Raw genomic sequence first — 18,511 nt, forward strand, 5'->3', positions numbered from 1 at the left:
AAAAAAACCTTTTGGGGCTATTCTTTAAAATGGGAAAAAAACGGGCCAAAAACAAATTTAAATGATGTTTCATGTAAGGGCATTTAATATTGCCCTAGTGCTCCCTCAAAGAAAAAATGAAAAGGCATCTGACAAATTTCCCAATTTTTTAACGAACATGAAGACATCAGAACTAAAACCGGAATACCCCTACCGCGTAAGTAAACAAAAGGAGACTATCATATTGTACCAAATTACCACACTTCATCATAAATCACAGGAGGTTTAGCCAGAACTGGATATGTGAGATTTAAAAAGTTCCCTCACGCAGTACAAACACGATAAATCGCCCTTAGACATTGCATCGTTCCCCTTTTTGAAATCGTAAACGTGCGGTTTAACAATATAGAATTCAATAAAGAATAGTTTGCTTAAGACATGACGATGTCGACGGGTATGTATATGTAGCTTTATTTAAATCCCGACAATTTGGGAAATTTTTAATGTATGCATATACACGCCGATAAGCTGTCTGTACTAATCATTTACTGGCTTAATTATTTATGTTATGCATTCTTTTTAAGACACTCATCGAATATTTTTCTATTCAGACCTACTTTCACAGCAGTTTCCTCTGAACCAATCATTATCTGCGAATGTATGTTATACGTGTTATTCAGTTTAATTTGCGTTGTTTCTGATTTGATCTTTTACAATTACATGACAACAACAGTGGACAACAGCAGAAACTGTTGTCTATACCCTTGCACTCATCTTTCTTCAGTTGATGCCTTGTATCAATATATATATAGTATTACATTCATAATACTACTATTGAATGATTTAAATTTGCCATTGCCTGCAATAACTCTCACATCTTAAAATCTTGAAGCATTAATCATAATAAAATTACATGAAAATTGATTGCATATTCTGTTTGATTGAGTCTGTACATGAGATATTGTAAAAAAAACATCCTTCACGCCTCTTAGCACCGGCTTATAACACATTACTCTTTAGGTAATTTTTCTACATTTCTTTGTTGGGTTTTGGATAATTTTGACGTTAAGAAATTATGAAGTTGTCCTAATTAGATCAGAAAATAGGTTATTAAGGTCAGAAAATAGATAGACTATAACGTGTAATTTTAATTTGTTTATTGCTTATTTTGCCAGAATAACATGTCATTTGTGTAATTTAAAAGCTTTATTGTTTATCTTATTTTTTTAATTAAGTTGATTCTTCTTTCTTTGTTCCTTCCTAAGTTCCTTCCTTGATCCAAAAACGGTGCCATTACCATAAGCTTCCCGACATAAGCACATTCTTTAATATGTTCGTTTAATGTGGTAAATATATATTTCCGGTCCTTAGAGATCTTTCAACACGATATTACTGTTGTCTTTGTGGTACGTTAAGTTCTTTCTATTTTGCTCCGTCTGCTTGATTTAAGAACTGATTAAGTGTCTTTAAATCAGCAAAAATCAAATTCAAAGGCATTTCAGTTTATCTTGTTTTAAATGATTCTGATATCATACCCAAAGAAATACATTATATGAAACAGTTTGCATATGTTTATTAATAAATTCTACATTATATCATTATATAAACAGACAGCACGGTATTATTAAACTGTATGAAATTTACTCATTACGTTTGCAAGGAATATTACAAAGCACATATTTATTTTTATTTTTAAGGTGATACAAATTTTTTTCAAGGTTATTCACTTTAACTTAAAGGATAATAAGGTCAGAACTTTAAATATCTTTAAAAGTGAAAACTACAAATAAGAATCATTTCAGGTTAGACACATCATGGAAATGGTATATACTATGTTTAATCAAGAAAGTAATCAATATAACTTTATAAATTTGTAAGAACGTTTCAGATAATCTAAAGGCAACACTAAGTTTGAATATGTTTCTTAATTTTCATTGAGTAAAATTATGTAACACATTTCTGTTAAGAGTTTCAGGGTGATAAAGAAACACACTTAGTAGAATGTATATGACTTCGTCGAAGAAGATTTGTAACGTTCATAAACTCCAGACGCTATTGGGCCAAAAATGGGAATTAAGCTCAGCATTGTTTTCAAAACTGTTTCTTTCATTGGTGGTTTTTCATGTTCAGCTTGAAGAGAGGCCTTGTCAAGCTGTAGCTTTAAATCTTCAATTTGCTTTTCAAGATTCCCTTCTTTAATTTTCCAATACAAAGCCATTTCAGCATACTTTTTCTTTAATTCGTTCTCCTCTTTTTCTCTTTCATCGGAGAGTTCTTGTTTAAATTCGGTTAGCGCTTTTTGCTCTGTCTGTCTTTTCTGTTCGACATGTCCTTCCAGCTCTTTCTTTTCCTGATCAAACTTTTCTTTGATCTCTTGTACTTTAGCTACATGAATACATATAATTTAAAAAATGAAACGTGGGTAAGGCATTTTTAAATATTTCATTTAAAATCAGCAGGAAATATCAAAATACGATGGAGACTGACTGTTTGTATTCATATTTTCAAAATGTATCACTTAACTGTACGTTTTGTAAGTTTTTTAATCAATGTCATTTTCTCATACACACCATAATTTCAAAGTGCGTCATATCATAATGTTTAAGATAATTTAAAATTTCATCCGGTCCTGTAGCCTATTATTTCTTTGCATTAAATATACCTAGCTATGGAAACATTAATTAGAGAAGATTCAAAAACTGCTACATACCATTTATTTCTGATACACTCAAATTATCCTTCTCCAGTATTTCCTTGTCTAGCTTTCGATATCTCCTTTCAAAATCAAGAGCACACATGTGTAGCTAAAATAAAAATGAAGTTTTACTCGTTTGACTACATTGAATTGTTCATGGTGTATTACCAGTGTCACATTCGATCAAATCGAGCCAGTGTAACATTAAATTTTAAACATTTTAAAGGACACACATGCAAAATTTTCTTTTTTTCGATTTCAATTTTTCTTTCAATATTCTATAAATGTCATCGAAATGAATACTTTAAGCAGTCACAGGAACACAACTTTTATCCTTATAAAGAATTAAATGGTGGTTTCCTAACTTGATCCACGTGGGTCAGGTAAGAGCATTTAGATTTCACTATAGTTGTTATAGATAACTGTGTAAACGTTAAAGTCAAATGAATGACTAAAGACTTATTTCAATCTAACAATATCCACAATATCTGTAATTGTAATTTCAAGAGTTTTTTCAAGTTTCATTTCTTGTTTTAAAACTACTAGATGCCTCTGTCAATGTCTTTATTTCTTTCAACATATCGGGATATAATTACGCGTCATGCCCAGAATAGATAGGATTTATACAGAAATTCATGTAAGGACTTTAAAAAAAAAACAACATTTTAGCATGATTTGAGTAAAAAAGATCAATTTAATTTTTTGTCATTTATTTGCCTAAATATCCCTAAATGTAAACGGTTATGCTAAATGTCTTTTTTATTCGTATTGTTCGTTGATTGCTTATTTTATCGTATGATGCGGAAAAAAATCCTACGCATCAACACTCCAAACCTGTATTGAATAGCCAATACACACAGCTCACACAGATATTATTTCTAAAGTTTAAACCTTTGTTTGTAGTAGAAACGCTTTGAAGACACAAAATCTCTCCCATGCGCCACAAAAATGCTTTAACCGGAGTTTGTACGCCAAGCATTTGCCTCGAACTTTATCTACTGGTCAGGATAAGTAATCGTTACTGGGATTTTACTAATTTTCACAACAATTACCTCCCCTGATCAGTATAGAATATGTAGGAATATTGGAACTAACCACACATTCTTTAACAAAAACAGTGACAACATTGTCGCAATAATTGCCCGTCATAGAAGCTTTTGACAGAGATATGGGTATTAAAGATATGCATATATGAGATATTCTCTGGGCAATATCCGAAAAATATCTGGATATATCATCATCTCTAGTGATTATTGTATCTGAATTTTGACACCTATATGTATCCATGACCTTGGCAGCAAAGACCTAAATTTTGCACGCGACACCCCGCCTCGCAATAGTGAACATTTGTGCCAAGTTATATTGAAATCCCTCTATGCATTTAGAAGTTTTGATCCGAACAAGCATTTATCTACGACCTCTAAGTGTTATCTTGACCTTTGTCCTAGAGGCCTGGTTCATGCGCATGACACGGCTTCTGATAGTGGTGAACATTTGTATGAAATTCCGGAAAGAAAGTGATCCCTCGGAAGCATTAATCACAACAAAATAACATAAGATTTGCAGACTCGGTTTGATTCAGTCTGTACATGAGGGATAATGAATAAGTGCAACATCCCTCACACCCCCTAGCACCGGCATGAGCGGTACTCAATTTCTTAACACTTTATAGTGTTGGCATCAATGATCCCGAAGGACCAGAAAATATAACAACACTGAAGTGAAGTACGGGGCAACTTTTAACGGCTGCCACACGGCACTTGACACCTGCTGTTGTGAAGTACAAAATTCCGGAAACAAAGTGATCCCTCGGAAACATTAATGACAACAAAATAACATAAGAATTGCAGACTCAATTTGATTTAGTCTGTACATGAGGGATAATGAATAAGTGCAACATCCCTCACGCCCCTAGCACCGGCATGAGCGGTACTCAGTTCTCAACACTTTATAGTATTGGCATCAATGATCCCGAAGGACCAGAAAATATAACAACACTGAAGTGAAGTACGGGGCAACTTTTAACGGCTGCCACACGGCACTTGACACTTGCTGTTGCGAAGTACAAAATTCCGGAAACAAAGTGATCCCTCGGAAGCATTAATCACAACAAAATAACATAAGAATTGTAGACTCGGTTTGAGTTAGTCTGTACATGAGAGATAATGAATAAGTGCAACATCCCTCACGCCCCCTAGCACCGGCTGAAATCTGAAGTTTCATAAGAATCCCTCCATATGTGTAAGAGATATGCTCTGGACAAAATCTTTATATTTCATCATCTTTAGTGGCCTTGACAATCATCTTTAGTGGCCTTGACTTTGCATATATTAACATAAATTACATGTTTCACACCAGTAGTCATGATAATGACCATTTGTGTTTCAATCCCTCAAGAAATGATGACTTTATGGTCCCAATACACATTTTCTTCTTTTATCTGAATTTTGACCCCTATGTTTGACCTTGAACTTGGCTGCAGAGTCCTCAATTTTGAACGCGACCCTTCACCTCACAATAGTGAACATTTGTGCTCATTTATATTGAAATTCCTCTATGATGGTAGAAGCTTTACTTCGGACAACCGTTTTTCAAGTGTGACCTTGACCTTTGACCTAGAGGCCTTGTTCATGCACACGACACGGCTTCTCATAGTGGTTAATATTTCTATGAAGTTTCATTAAAATTCCTCCATGGGTGTAGGAGATATGCTTCGGACAAAAATCGGACGCCGCTCACGCAGCCGCGCGCCCGCAAGGGGGGAAACTATAATAAAACTCGTTTTTCAAACGGGCGTATAAAAACTGTAACTAACACAAACCCAACTATAATAATGAACGTGGCGACTATAACTGAGGATAAATATAGGAAAACACAATCCCTAAAGAAGGCCTATAACGCTAGTTATGAAACAATTTAGCCTTACATAAACAAATGGACAGACTGACTTATGTACTATAAAAATCACTTCAGTGCAAAAAGGTCCATAAACAGAACGATTTTGCTATTGCATTTATTTAAGACGTCAGCTCGATAAATTATTTTCATTTCATGACTTTGTGTGACCTCACGGTGTGTGACCTCACGGAAATGGGAATGTTCTCGGCCAAAAAATAAAACCAATAAAATAATGCTATTAGTCACCTTAACTATATATATATTTGTATATATTTTGAAAACCTGTGGAAAGGTAAAAACTTAGAAGGACTCCACCGAGACATGATACGACAGACTTTAAGTATTTTCTAGATTTGTGAACCATTAGATGTAGGTCTGGAAAAATAAATTGGTGCAAATTTTCAAATGATTCCCTTGTCCTTTTCTCCATAGAAATGATTTGTATTGTGCAAAACGACCCAAAAGTAATAGGTGTTGTATACACTTACGGCAGATTTTCAACTTAATTTTGAGGATATTCTTTTTTTATTCACTGATTTTCCAATTGTTAGTGCTTTACTTGATCCATGTAAGAATTTCAACCTTTAATGTTAAATGCTATTTTCCTGTATGAGCTCCTTAAAAAAGAATTAAGTTTTGCGACTCTATTTCTTAAAAACGAGTATTTAGGCAGAAAACACTGCAACTATAATTCTACTCACTAAGTCTGAGTCAGCTTCAGGTAATTGTTGTCTGAGATGTCTTCGTAAGCTTGCAAAGTCACCGTTGTACACTTTGTATCCCCCTTTGTTAAAGTATTCTCCGTTATCAACTTTTGGTTTTATTCTAATGTTGTACATATTCTGCAGTATCTTCAAAGAAGTCTCTTGAATAAACAACTTGTTCTTCCCTTCAATTCTTCTCTTAACAGAATCCATTTCTCTCTGGAAAAAAAGGAATCATATAATATCATTAAATGTAAGATTAACTTTTATAAATAAAACATATAAAATAACGTTGTTATTATAAATAATCAATGCAAAACTCCTTTTATGAAAATTAAAACATTAAAAAAGAGATTGGCATACAATTTTTATACATTGTAAATAAAACTCTTTTAAATACAGATTTATTTACTATAAATTAAAATAATTATAAATATGTTAAAATAAATCATTACATTCATTTATTAACTTAAAAGAAAGACAAAATTAAGCACAATTGCTTTGCACTATTATTTAGAAGATTGCTTCATTCATATTAGCATATTTTTCTTTGATCTTATTTGAGATTTTATCTGTATTTGTTTTTATTTGTCAAGAAATGCGACAAGAGATGCAGGCAAGTTCAGAATGCAAAATTGCAAATACGTGTGTACACATTTATTTTAATATGAATTAAATATGAAAAACAATATCAACAAGGAAGGGTGACATTCAACGAATACACCCCCCCCCAGCACAGGACCACCAGTAAGGAGCCCAGCAAGACTTAAAACCTCGGACGAGATGATGTCATTATTTATTTTACAAAATAAGAAACCATAAAAATGGTGAGGCGTTTTTAGACTATTTCAACTGATTTTTTTTCTTTAACAACACCTAAATACCTCTGCTTGTTTTTCAAATAATTTCTTATCATCCAGTACAGCAATTTGTCGAAATATTTTAAGAGAAGCCTTTTGGATGTGTTTGTACTTCAACTCAAAATCACCGGGCAAAGGTAGTCCAAGGGATTCTATTTGGTCTGTAAACATCTCTACGGCCGTATGCATAGCAATACGGTTCTCTTTTTCAGACACATTGGTCAAAGTATCGTCTATACACGGCAGTTCTCCATTTTTGATTGCTCTCGTATATTCTTCAACCAGATGTGAAAACACTGAAAGCATATTGATTTAACAAGAATAACTGAAATAAAAAAGAAATATTGATTATCTAATAACTTGGTTTGTTGAAAAGGACTGCAAACTCATAATGGATAATGAAATGCATTTTACATCTCCAGATGATGTCTAGACACACGTTTACTAAGGTTTATGTATTTGCTGCGCATCCATTTTAGTTTTTGAGCTGAGCAGACGCAATAAAACCGGTTACGCGATTGATAATTGTTTTCATAGTTTCATTACATTTGAGGTACTACCCGTTCAGAAGATTAATAGTCATAAAAGCAGGTGTTTTATTCTTTGATACGTTGTTCCGTACTTCCACTATAGTTTTATATATATATTTTTGGTCCTTCGGGATAGTTGATTGAAATACTTTAAGTGCTGTTGATTGAATACCGCTTCCACGGAAAATGCGTAAAAGACATTGCAATAACATCTGGTGCTTAAACTCAATAAAACCGGGTAAGCAATTTTCAATAACTTATTTATTTATTTAATTTTTATAGATCTCTCCTTACTTGATGCGTTTTATATAAAGACTAAGTATTTTTATTGTTCGCTTTTTACCTAGTATATATTGATATTTGAATTTTGAGAAGAGGAATTTACCTTCAGAAGTTGAAATACAAATTATAATAAACAAGCAATTATCAAAGTATTGCAAGCAATCCATAAGTCCCCTACCGGTAAGAGCCCAAGCAACATTCTGAAGGGCCATTGGCCATTCACTTAGGTTCCTATTTTAAGTAAATTTGTTGAAAAAGATCTTTAAAAGTGATCACAGGAAACATTTTTTATGTACAGACAGACGGACTGAAGGACACTCTAAAGTTATTTTTTAAACATCCCTGTTATCAAAATATAACATTTTTAAAATCCTATCATGATTGAAGAAGTTGGAGTAAAAATAACCAATTTCTCAAAAAAAAGTCTAAGTTCAAAAGGGGCATAATTCTGGAAATAGTCTTGCCAGAGTATTGAACACTCACATATGTTGAGTGACAATAAGAAACATTTATATGAAGTTTGAAGTAGATACATTCAGAAAAAAAAGTTATTAAAAAAAAACAATGTTTTTTTCATGAACATTTTAAGTTCAAGGGAGGTAATTCTGATAAATTTTGTGCTAGAGTTGTAAACCTTGTCACATATGATGTGGTTGATGACAAGCAACTTATATTTAAAGTTTGAAGAACATACCTTAAGAAATAAAGAACTTATAGTGAAAAAACTTGAAAACTAGAACCAGAAATCTTGAAATTCAGTCTATTTGTTGCCATAGCAACCAGAATTTTCAACATAGGAAGATAAGAAAAGGATGTGCATAATTTCCATACCGCCATCTACCCATATGTCAAGTTTCGTAAACATATTTTCAGTACTTTTTGTGTTATCACTGGATCCAGGTCATGTGTAAAATTTGCCATATTTTCAGTCTATTTGTTGCCATAGCAACCAGAATTTTCAACATAGGAAGATAAGAAAAGGATGTGCATAATTTCCATACCGCCATCTACCCATATGTCAAGTTTCGTAAACATATTTTCAGTACTTTTTGTGTTATCACTGGATCCAGGTTATGTGTAAAATTTGCCATATTTTCAGTCTATTTGTTGCCATAGCAAGCAGAATTTTCAACATAGGAAGAAAAGAAAAAGACGTGCATAATCTCCATACTGCCATCTATCCATATATTAAGTTTCATAAAAATATTTTCAGTACTTTTTGCGTTATCGCGGGATCCAGTTTATGTGTTAAATTTGTCATATTTTCAGTCTATTTGTTGACATAGCAACCAGAATTTTCAACATAGGAAGAAAGGAAAAAGACGTGCATAATCTCCATACTGCCATCTATCCATACATCAAGTTTCATTAAAATATTTTCAGTACTTTTTGCGTTATCGCGGGATCCAGTTTTGCGGACGGACGGACGGACAGACGGACGGACGGACTGACGGACAGACAGACGGACGGAGGGTAAACCTAAAGTCCCCTCCGGTAAACCGGTAGGGGACTAATAACATACTCCTTCCATTTATTAGTGATCCATCCATGAGAGTCTTTGGTTTACAATTATATATGTGCTTTAAGAATAGTTCTGTATCATTGAGGAAGTCCTTATTAAGATCCCTTTCTTCAAGTTGCTCAAGACGCGCAAGATCATTTCTACTAGTAGCAGGTCTGTCAAAGATGAAACAGGATCGATGTTCAAAATGATGCTTTACTGACAACCTCAAAGCATTGTATTTCTTTGCTTTCGGGTCAGTTTCCTTCTTCATCTTCAAACATTTTTCAAAATAATGATCAGGAGATTCATCGTTCATTCCTAAGGTGAAGTCTCGGAGGCATAAAACAAAAGAAGGAAAAAAGAAGCCAATATCGGGTGAAAATTGGGCATTTTCAGTGAACCATGTCCTGCTCAAAACAACTTTCTTTGCAATTTTTGTCACAAAACTTGTTTAATGTTAAAGAATTGAATACAACATGAGTGCTATCATATAGACGGTTACTTAAAAGCACATTATTTTGTCAAATTAACATAGCAATATATGTAGATCTTGGTGATTTGAAACAATTGGACTAGGCGGACTTTATATCAAGCGATATCATTTTGAATATATCTGAGCGTATCTTTTTGTGGTGGACTTAAAGCGCTCAATCCCTTCAATAGTGTCACATCTTATAAAATAAACCATAAAATATATGTTTATGAGGGCAGATTTAAGTTAAGGAAACCATGGATTTTGTAAAATAGAGAAAAACGTTATCACTAAAAAACGTCCTAAACGGAATACTGAAAGGCTAGGTTTAATTGAGTCTGTTCATTTCAGATATGATATAATCAATGTCTTATTCGATTGATTAGATTATATTATATTGCTTAGAATGTCAATGTTTATAAAACATTTTTAAATTAAAACAGGACTTAGGATCATTTGCCTTCATCGAGAATCAAAAAGTCCTTTCGATTAATTAGGTAAATCTAGTTAAAATCCTAAATTTCCATTGCATTGTATTTGTATTGGTATTTAATCATCAAATAAGATTTTGCAGAATAAAATGATTATAGATAATTATTTCGAAAAAGGATACGAAAGACTTTTCAGCATATGGTCGGTAATGACTCCGAACATGTTATAAACAAATGTTGAACTCAATAATGTAGCAAGGCAAAGGATGTTATTGTCGTTGTCTTCGTCACCCTTAAAAATAAATATAACTGAATAAGTTATGCAATTTACAGTTAACAGTTTGGTTAGAATGACAATAAGATACTTATGCAATTAACTTTATGTGTTCATTAAATTCGGATTTTTGTTAACAATACAATAAGTTTCAGTTTGTTCAATAATGCAATTTACTTTACAATAGAGAAAAAATGAATCCCTAAAAAGTCCAAAACGCCCAAACGGGAAGTGTTGCTTAGTTTAATTCAGCATGTTCACAGACAGATCTTGTAAATGATAACTTCTGTCCACACCCCTAGCACCGATTTAAAAGGAGAATACAACATGGTAATATTGAAATTTTGAATTTGAAACATTCGCAGCAAAAACTGTTCATTCTTTAGTTTCTTTAAGCTGTTTTTCTCCAGATGGAGTAAAATATTTTATTAAATTCAAACTTAAAATATGTACTAAGGCTTAAAGAAAAGTGAACATATTCAATATAAGTAATACTTTACATATTATGTGCAAGAAATGGCTGATTTTGCCGTATATACGACATTGCCATATTTATACTGCCTTTGTTACGATTTGACGTTTGTAAATATGGAAACATGCTGATTTAATAATTTATTCATTAAATATATAGTGTAGTTGTTTCAAAGATAGAACAGTTTTATTGCTCGTCTAATAACAATGATTGAAACCTTATCGACATCACCAATTCCTTCCGTATCGATCAACATCAAAATTTCTTGAGGTCGTTCCGGGTGTTCCAAACACCAAACCCATAAACCCTTTGTTTTTGCTTCAATAGTACCACCTAAGGGAAAACCTTAGAGAAATAGAAATGAAATTTAAGAAAATATTATTGCAAAAAGTGAAAATGATTTAAACTTTTATCATCCTTCTATGCAGGATTTGTGTATGCAAATTCAACCTAAAATTTGGGAGCCAAGATAAACCTAAAGTGTCATTTGAATGATACATCAGTTCTTTCATTTTAAATATATGTTGATAAACATTCATCTTTAAAACTAAAATCATTTCATGATACAATAGGCATAATGCGGCCGACTTTTAAGCTTGTTGACAAAAATGATAAATTGTGTAAAACAATGTTTTGATAACTTTGGTCGTCAGTTTCTGTCTGAACAGTAAAATTTGCAAGTAAACTATTTTTACCTTGTTTACGTCCTGCCAACTTGTAAAGTAAGTAAGACTTGCCGGTTCTGTATGGACCTGCTATTGCTATTACATTAACAGTATTATCAATAGTCGATATTTCTTGCAGGACATCTTCAACCACGGCTAAAGTCTCATTACCATCATTCCTTATCAGACACATCGGTTGTTTAAAAACGCTTAGTTTGCCATATTTCATCCTGAAATTTTAAATACGAAGTAAAAAACAAAGTGTAATAATTCAAAATTAAGCAATTTAGAATTGTGAAGGAAAGTGATGAATTTTGAGTTAATTGTCTGTTCATACGTCACTCTTTCAATCTGGAGCTCTATCCGATGAAATACACTGATGACTGGATTGCACTGTTAGGCGAAAAGCATGGTCAACGTTGGATAGATCTCTTGTGATCAAACTGATGTTGTAAAATTCCGAAAACAGAAACTGTTTTCTAAGGTGGCACAAAGGTGACATATGTGTGTTTTATTTATCTCGTGGCCACGAGTTACTAAGTCGTGGCCTGGAGATAGTTGAGCCGTGAGAACGAGATGATATGTCGTGGCCACGAGTAATGAAGTCGTGGGCACAAGATAATTTAGTCGTTGGAACGAGATACTATGTCGCGGCCACGAGATACTTTGTCTAGGCCATGAGTAAATAAGTCATGGCCACGAGATGATTAAGTCGTGGGAACGTGATACTATGTTGTGGCCACGAGTTACTAAGTCGTGGCCACGAGATATTTAAGTCGTGCGCACGAGATAAATAACCTATCAGATTACACTATTTATATGAATTGTCCTCATTAACTAGAAATGTGTAACAAGGATGCCCAAACTTCACCTGCCTTTAAAAGTGCCATTTATACAAGTTATTGATTGGACAATGATTTTACATTTAGCGTCATTGTCACCCTGATTCTTTAGCCAATGGCCTCAAAATTATTATGTGTCATCTACTGATCAGGTGCTTTCTAGGCTATATAAACCATGACTTATTCCTTCTAAATCATTCACCAGACAAGGATTTTACACGAAGTGTCATGTTTACCTTTAATTTTTCCTTGGCCTCAAACATCCATATAGGCTACCTACTTTCCATGGGCATTGACCATACCAAATAAAATAAACCAGGACTAATTCTTTCTCAAGTTATCGTATAAACAAGGTTGTCCGTACAAACTGACCAATTCTATAATAAGTTGTCCCCACAAAGGTCTATAACTTAGTCAAAATTATTGTCTGATTAATGGGCCTTAGACGTTGACTTTCTAATATCATCATAAAGACATGTATTAAGTTTAAAATGAACACTACAGTATTTTCAAAGTAAATTGTTGCATGTAAAACTTTAAACATATTTTTTTTAAGTTTCAAAAATTCATATTGTAATCTGATTGGTTATTTATCTCGTGCGCACGACTTAGTAATCTCGTTCCCACGACTTAGTAACTCGTGGCCACGACAAAGTATCTCGTGGCCACGACATAGTATCTCGTTCCACGACTTAACTATCTCGTGGCCACGACTTATTAACTCGTGGTCACGACATAGTATCTCGTCACAACGACATAGTATCTTGTTCCCACGACTTAATTATCTCGTGACCACGACTTAGTAACTCGTGGCCACGACATAGTACCTCGTTCCCACGACTTAACTATGTCATGGCAACGACATAGTATCTCCTGCGCACGGGATTAATAAAACACACATGTCATCTTTGTGCCACCATAGTATTCTCCTATTGGGCATAGTAATTCTTTTAATAAGAGACCTTAATCCGCTTTTCACGTTATTGTTACATTGTTAAACACAGCAGATGTTTCCAAATTTAAAATATCTTCCCATGTAAAATATTAAATTATGCTTAAACCGGTGCTAAGGACGGGGGACAATATAATATACAGCTTCCAATACCGTACATGAACAGGCTATCAAACCTGTAACAATTTCAATTAAGCCCCTTTTTATGTTCTTTAATCTTATTGCCAACAGAAATATCACCAAAATAAAAGGAGGAAATTCCAATTTGGCTTTCACACAGCACTTTAAAGGTATTGTTGAAGTATTGATCAACTACTAATGAATTGGTTCATTCATTCAAAAGCAATAGGAGTTGTCTGCTTGTTTAGGCCTACGATTTAAATAAGAATATGTATCTGTATGTCATGAACGGTTAAATTTAAAATGTTGCAGGCTTTGTATTTATCAAGCTTTTTTATGGAAGGTTTTAGGACATACAAAATTAAGGTACCGGCCACGACCTCCAGCATCAGCTTAAGAAGTATTCAACAATGGTGAAATTTTGAATCTAGAAACATTCGCGGTTGTGTTCATACTTTAAAAACCATCAATGTGACATGTCGGTATGACTTGTTTGAAGTGGCTTTAAATACCAAAGTTTAATAATGCGCTTGGGTCATTAACGAGTAAAAAACAAGGGAAACTAAACAAAATGGACTTTCGAGATGGGATCAAAGCAAAAACAAGTCACTCATACATGTTTCATCATTGATGGCATTAAGTTTTTATCATTTTCAATTTAAGAGGAATTTTATTTTGTTGGAAATTTAGCTTCATGGTGCAGTTACTATCATGAAGATTTTCACTGTATTATTCGTTATTTAAATCATAAATATCTTAAATAAATCCTCATTAATCTTACTGTTGCAATATTTTGAAGTAGAAATCAAATTCCTACCTGATATTTACAGAGCTCTTTAATGTTGGTTCCTGCTTTTCGGCTGCCAAACTCCAACCTTTGAATAAAGCATAACATTCTTATATTTTCCTTAATATGAGGAGAACGCCAAAAGCACTGTCTGGCGTATTTATAAATAAGAATAAAAATATTTGCATATGTTAATATAGAAAGTTATCAGAAGTGAAAACAGTCATTGACAAACGGCTGAACAGTAGAGAAAACGTTTCAAACCTTACAAAAACTTATTGGAACCGGTTTGAATATATTAACATTATAATAAATATACTTATCCAGAATCTCGTATCCAAACATTTGATTTTACTGAATCACTGCAGATTTGCCCAGCAATCGATACTTCACCACAGTCTGAGGACAGACTTTGGTCGTTTTCTTCTCCCTATATATAAACACACAGAAAGAACTAAATATTTCTCCAAGAGGTGTTTTAAATGAGGTTATAAAAGGTACAATATTTGGCTAATCCTTTTGCCTTCTTTCGATCTTCTACAAGCCATGCTACATTTAGACCCAATTATTGTTTTTATGTGTCTGTTTCTTAAATGAATACCATGAAACCTTAAAAGTTATCTTGCACGTGCGACAGACGTACAACCCAATTTCAATTCCACCTTCTGATTTTATCCGCGAACATTTCATAAGGTATACTATTAATACTTTTGATTAAGAAAGCAAATCAAAATACCAAATAGCATAAATATAAGCAGCTTTTAGATAATTGGTAATGAAAGAATCAGAACACAAACAATTCTGTATATTTTTATGATTCAAATTAGTACATTTTTGATGTAATATACAAAGTGTGTATTGTAAGTATTTCATTAATATTTTCAATTTTCTGTACCTCCCTATCACTTGACATCTTTCGTGAACTTTCGCTTCTGTCAACCATCTTAACGTTCTCTATGCTCAATTGTGACCTGAATTATTTATGCTATTTCTTCATGAACGTAAATAAAACTGTTAAATAATATATACATGTATATACTACATTCAAAATAAACATGTATTGAATGTGTGATATTACCTCAAAAGCATAATTGGTTAACCCAATCTTTAAAATATTATAGAAATAGTATTACTGTCTCGTTTGAATTATAGTCCCAGTATATTTGGAACATTATCTACATTTATTCAATAAAAAGAGCGATAGTAAAAATCACCGCCTAATTTATACCCTAAATTAATCACTTAGACGTCGGAATGAGTGCCCTTACGCTAAACCTTCAACTGTATACGCCATTGCTGAATTGTAAACCCTTTCTAAAGGTAGACCATGGGTAATGCATTACCTTCACTTTGAAGAGTATTCAAATGGGCTAGAATCACTTGTCAACTAAATTGAAATTGCGGGGCGTGGATTCAATGTATCTCTTAGATCCCTTATGGAAGAAAAAAGTGTTTGATTTTATTTATGAAATTATTGTAGGTTTTTATTTGCTAAAAAATGCCAAATTTAATAGCAAATATGATACCAGATATTTTCAAAGTTTAATAGAAAAAAAACTACAGGGTAAATGTATTTTATTTTTCGCATGCTCAACCAATATACCTTTAAGAAAATTTAGACAAACTTTGAAAGAAAAAAAAACAATTTTCAAATTTAGCATTAACTATAATGTACAGTAAGTAACAAAGATGAAAATTAAAATCAAAAATATAATGTATGTGTTGATAATTAATGTTTATTTTGAATCTGGAGAAAATCCATGAAGAAATAAGAAAGTTAAAGAATGAATAAAAAAATCACAGTTTAAGAAGGAGATAATTCTGGAAATATGGATCTAGATTTATAAACCTTGTCATGTTATTATGATGTGGGATTTTAAAGTAAATCCTATAAGGAATAAAGAAGTTGGAGTAAAAAATACCAATTTCTCGAAAAACATCTAAGTTCAAGGGGGACATAATTCTAGAAATAGTCTTGCTAGAGTATTGAACCTTCTCACAATTGTTGAGTGATAATATTAAACATATAAAAAATTATATGAAGTTTTGAAGTAGATACATTAAGAAATAAAAAAGTTATCTAAAAAAGACAACGTTTTTTATCCATAAAAAATCTAAGTTCAAGGGAGGTAATTCTGATATTTTTTGTGCTAGAGTTATAAACCTTATCACATATAATGTGGTTGATGACCAGACACTTATATTTAAAGTTTGAAAGAAACACCTTAAGGAATAAAGAACTAACAGTGAAAAAGCGTAAAAATTCAAATCAGAAATCTTGAAATTCAGTCTTTTTGTTGCCATAGCAACCAGAATTTTCAACATAGGAAAGAAAAAGATGTGCATAATTTCCAGACAGTCATCTACCCATATTTCAAATTTTATAAAAATATTTTCAGTCCTTTTTGAGTTATCACTAGATCCAGTTTATGTGTAAAATTTGCCATATTTTCAGTCTATTTGTTGCCATAGCAACCAGAATTTTCAACATAGGAAGAAAAGAAAAAGACGTGCATAATCTCCATACTGCCATTTATTCATATATCAAGTATCATGTTCAGTACGTTTTGCGTAATCGCTGGATCCAGTTTTTTGGACGGACTGACGGACTGACAGACAGGCAGACGGACGGGGGGTAAACCGGTTAAACCGGTAGGGGACTAATAAGGCTGTTTATATAAGAAAATGGTCAAATCAGTTTTGAAAGTGGGTGGGTATGGTAACCTTTTTATACATACGAAAAACATTTTGTTTTGAAACAATCGTTTTGCTCCTGTAATTTGTTACCTGAATGCTATTATTTGTTCCTTAACAATGAGCAATAGGAAAACATTTTTCATAATGATAATTTTATAGATTATTTAGAGTTTCCTCATTTCTGAAAAAAAGCCCTTCTAATAGCAAGTTTTAGTTCAGAAATATATCCATATCTCATAAACCACACAGTAAATATTATTTAAATTTTGCATACAGGTGACCTTTAAGACACATAGCTGTCCTATATTGTGAATTTTACAGTTCCTTATAGTGCCGATCACCTATGGTCTACCTTAAGCTATTTATGCGAACTATTACCTAATTGCATATCATTCTTATTTTGTATCCAGATGGTCGACATCATGTATATTTAATGTAATGGTAGTCCGCATTATCAGCAATATAAGAAATGAATACTATTAAAAGTAAATGCATCATAACACTATAATAGAATGGTACAACTTAATCAAGTTTTGAAATATGCATACACAATTTCATATATACAAACACGCACAAATATATATAATAATATAAACATACGCTTTCTAAAATATAAACTAAACGATCACTGACCTTATTAATTAATACTACCTTTGTTAAATCTTACAGTATTCCTACCGAATTATTGTAGCTTAACACTAAAATAGAAAAAAAAATCAAAATCAGACTTTTAAAATGAGTACATCGAGTGCAATTTGATGATAATAATCTTATCTAATTTGGAGCACTTGTTATGGAGGTCTTTTAACATTAAACGTTTGAGGGGATTGTTACACTTATCTGTTTTGTTATGTTTTTACATTAAAAATATGCACAATCTGCGTGAGTATAGAAATTGCAACTTGCGAGCATTTACATCAGTCCGTGTAATAAATGAAAACAATGAATATGTTTTATTTTTACAAACTGAGATCCTCAGAACATGTTCTTGTTATAATGCATTAAAAAGTAAACGAAATGATAGCTTATGTACTCCAAGAGGCAATAAAAATTTATTTCTAGGTTCAGTTAAATTGTTATGACACGTTTCAATATCACTTTTCATTTCTTTTAAACATTTTAGAAATAAAAATTGTTCGTTGTTTGACATATTTTTTTTTGCTAGCCGAATCATTCTTTGTTTCTTTTTAATCGTGAGAAAAGGGAAAGCAACGCGAGAAAAGACAAACAAAACGTATGTCGTCCACTAAATATCTAATAAAAACAGGTATTAAATATATTCTATGATAAAAGCCCAATTTTTTGCATGTAAAACATCTTTTGCATCAGTGAGTTAATGACAGGATA

At 32.5% G+C, this 18,511-nt stretch overlaps 1 protein-coding gene across 1 annotated transcript; it reads right to left on the reverse strand.

Annotated features, from left to right (window-relative positions):
• Nucleotides 1-1,800: 1,800 nt before the first annotated feature.
• Nucleotides 1,801-15,700, reverse strand: LOC132720903 (guanylate-binding protein 1-like). Its single transcript, XM_060705136.1, has 11 exons — nucleotides 15,363-15,700; nucleotides 14,790-14,897; nucleotides 14,498-14,556; nucleotides 11,797-11,996; nucleotides 11,319-11,446; nucleotides 10,538-10,647; nucleotides 9,471-9,898; nucleotides 7,161-7,432; nucleotides 6,274-6,495; nucleotides 2,690-2,783; nucleotides 1,801-2,364 (listed from the first exon to the last, which is right to left on the reverse strand). The coding sequence occupies exons 1-11, from the start codon at nucleotides 15,408-15,410 to the stop codon at nucleotides 1,973-1,975; spliced, it is 2,061 nt and encodes a 686-aa protein (XP_060561119.1). The 5' UTR covers nucleotides 15,411-15,700; the 3' UTR covers nucleotides 1,801-1,972.
• Nucleotides 15,701-18,511: the final 2,811 nt, after the last annotated feature.

Source organism: Ruditapes philippinarum, unplaced genomic scaffold, assembly GCF_026571515.1.
Source record: "Ruditapes philippinarum isolate M1 unplaced genomic scaffold, ASM2657151v2 ctg1376_1_1_1_1, whole genome shotgun sequence".
NCBI classification, from domain to species: Eukaryota; Metazoa; Mollusca; class Bivalvia; order Venerida; family Veneridae; genus Ruditapes; species Ruditapes philippinarum.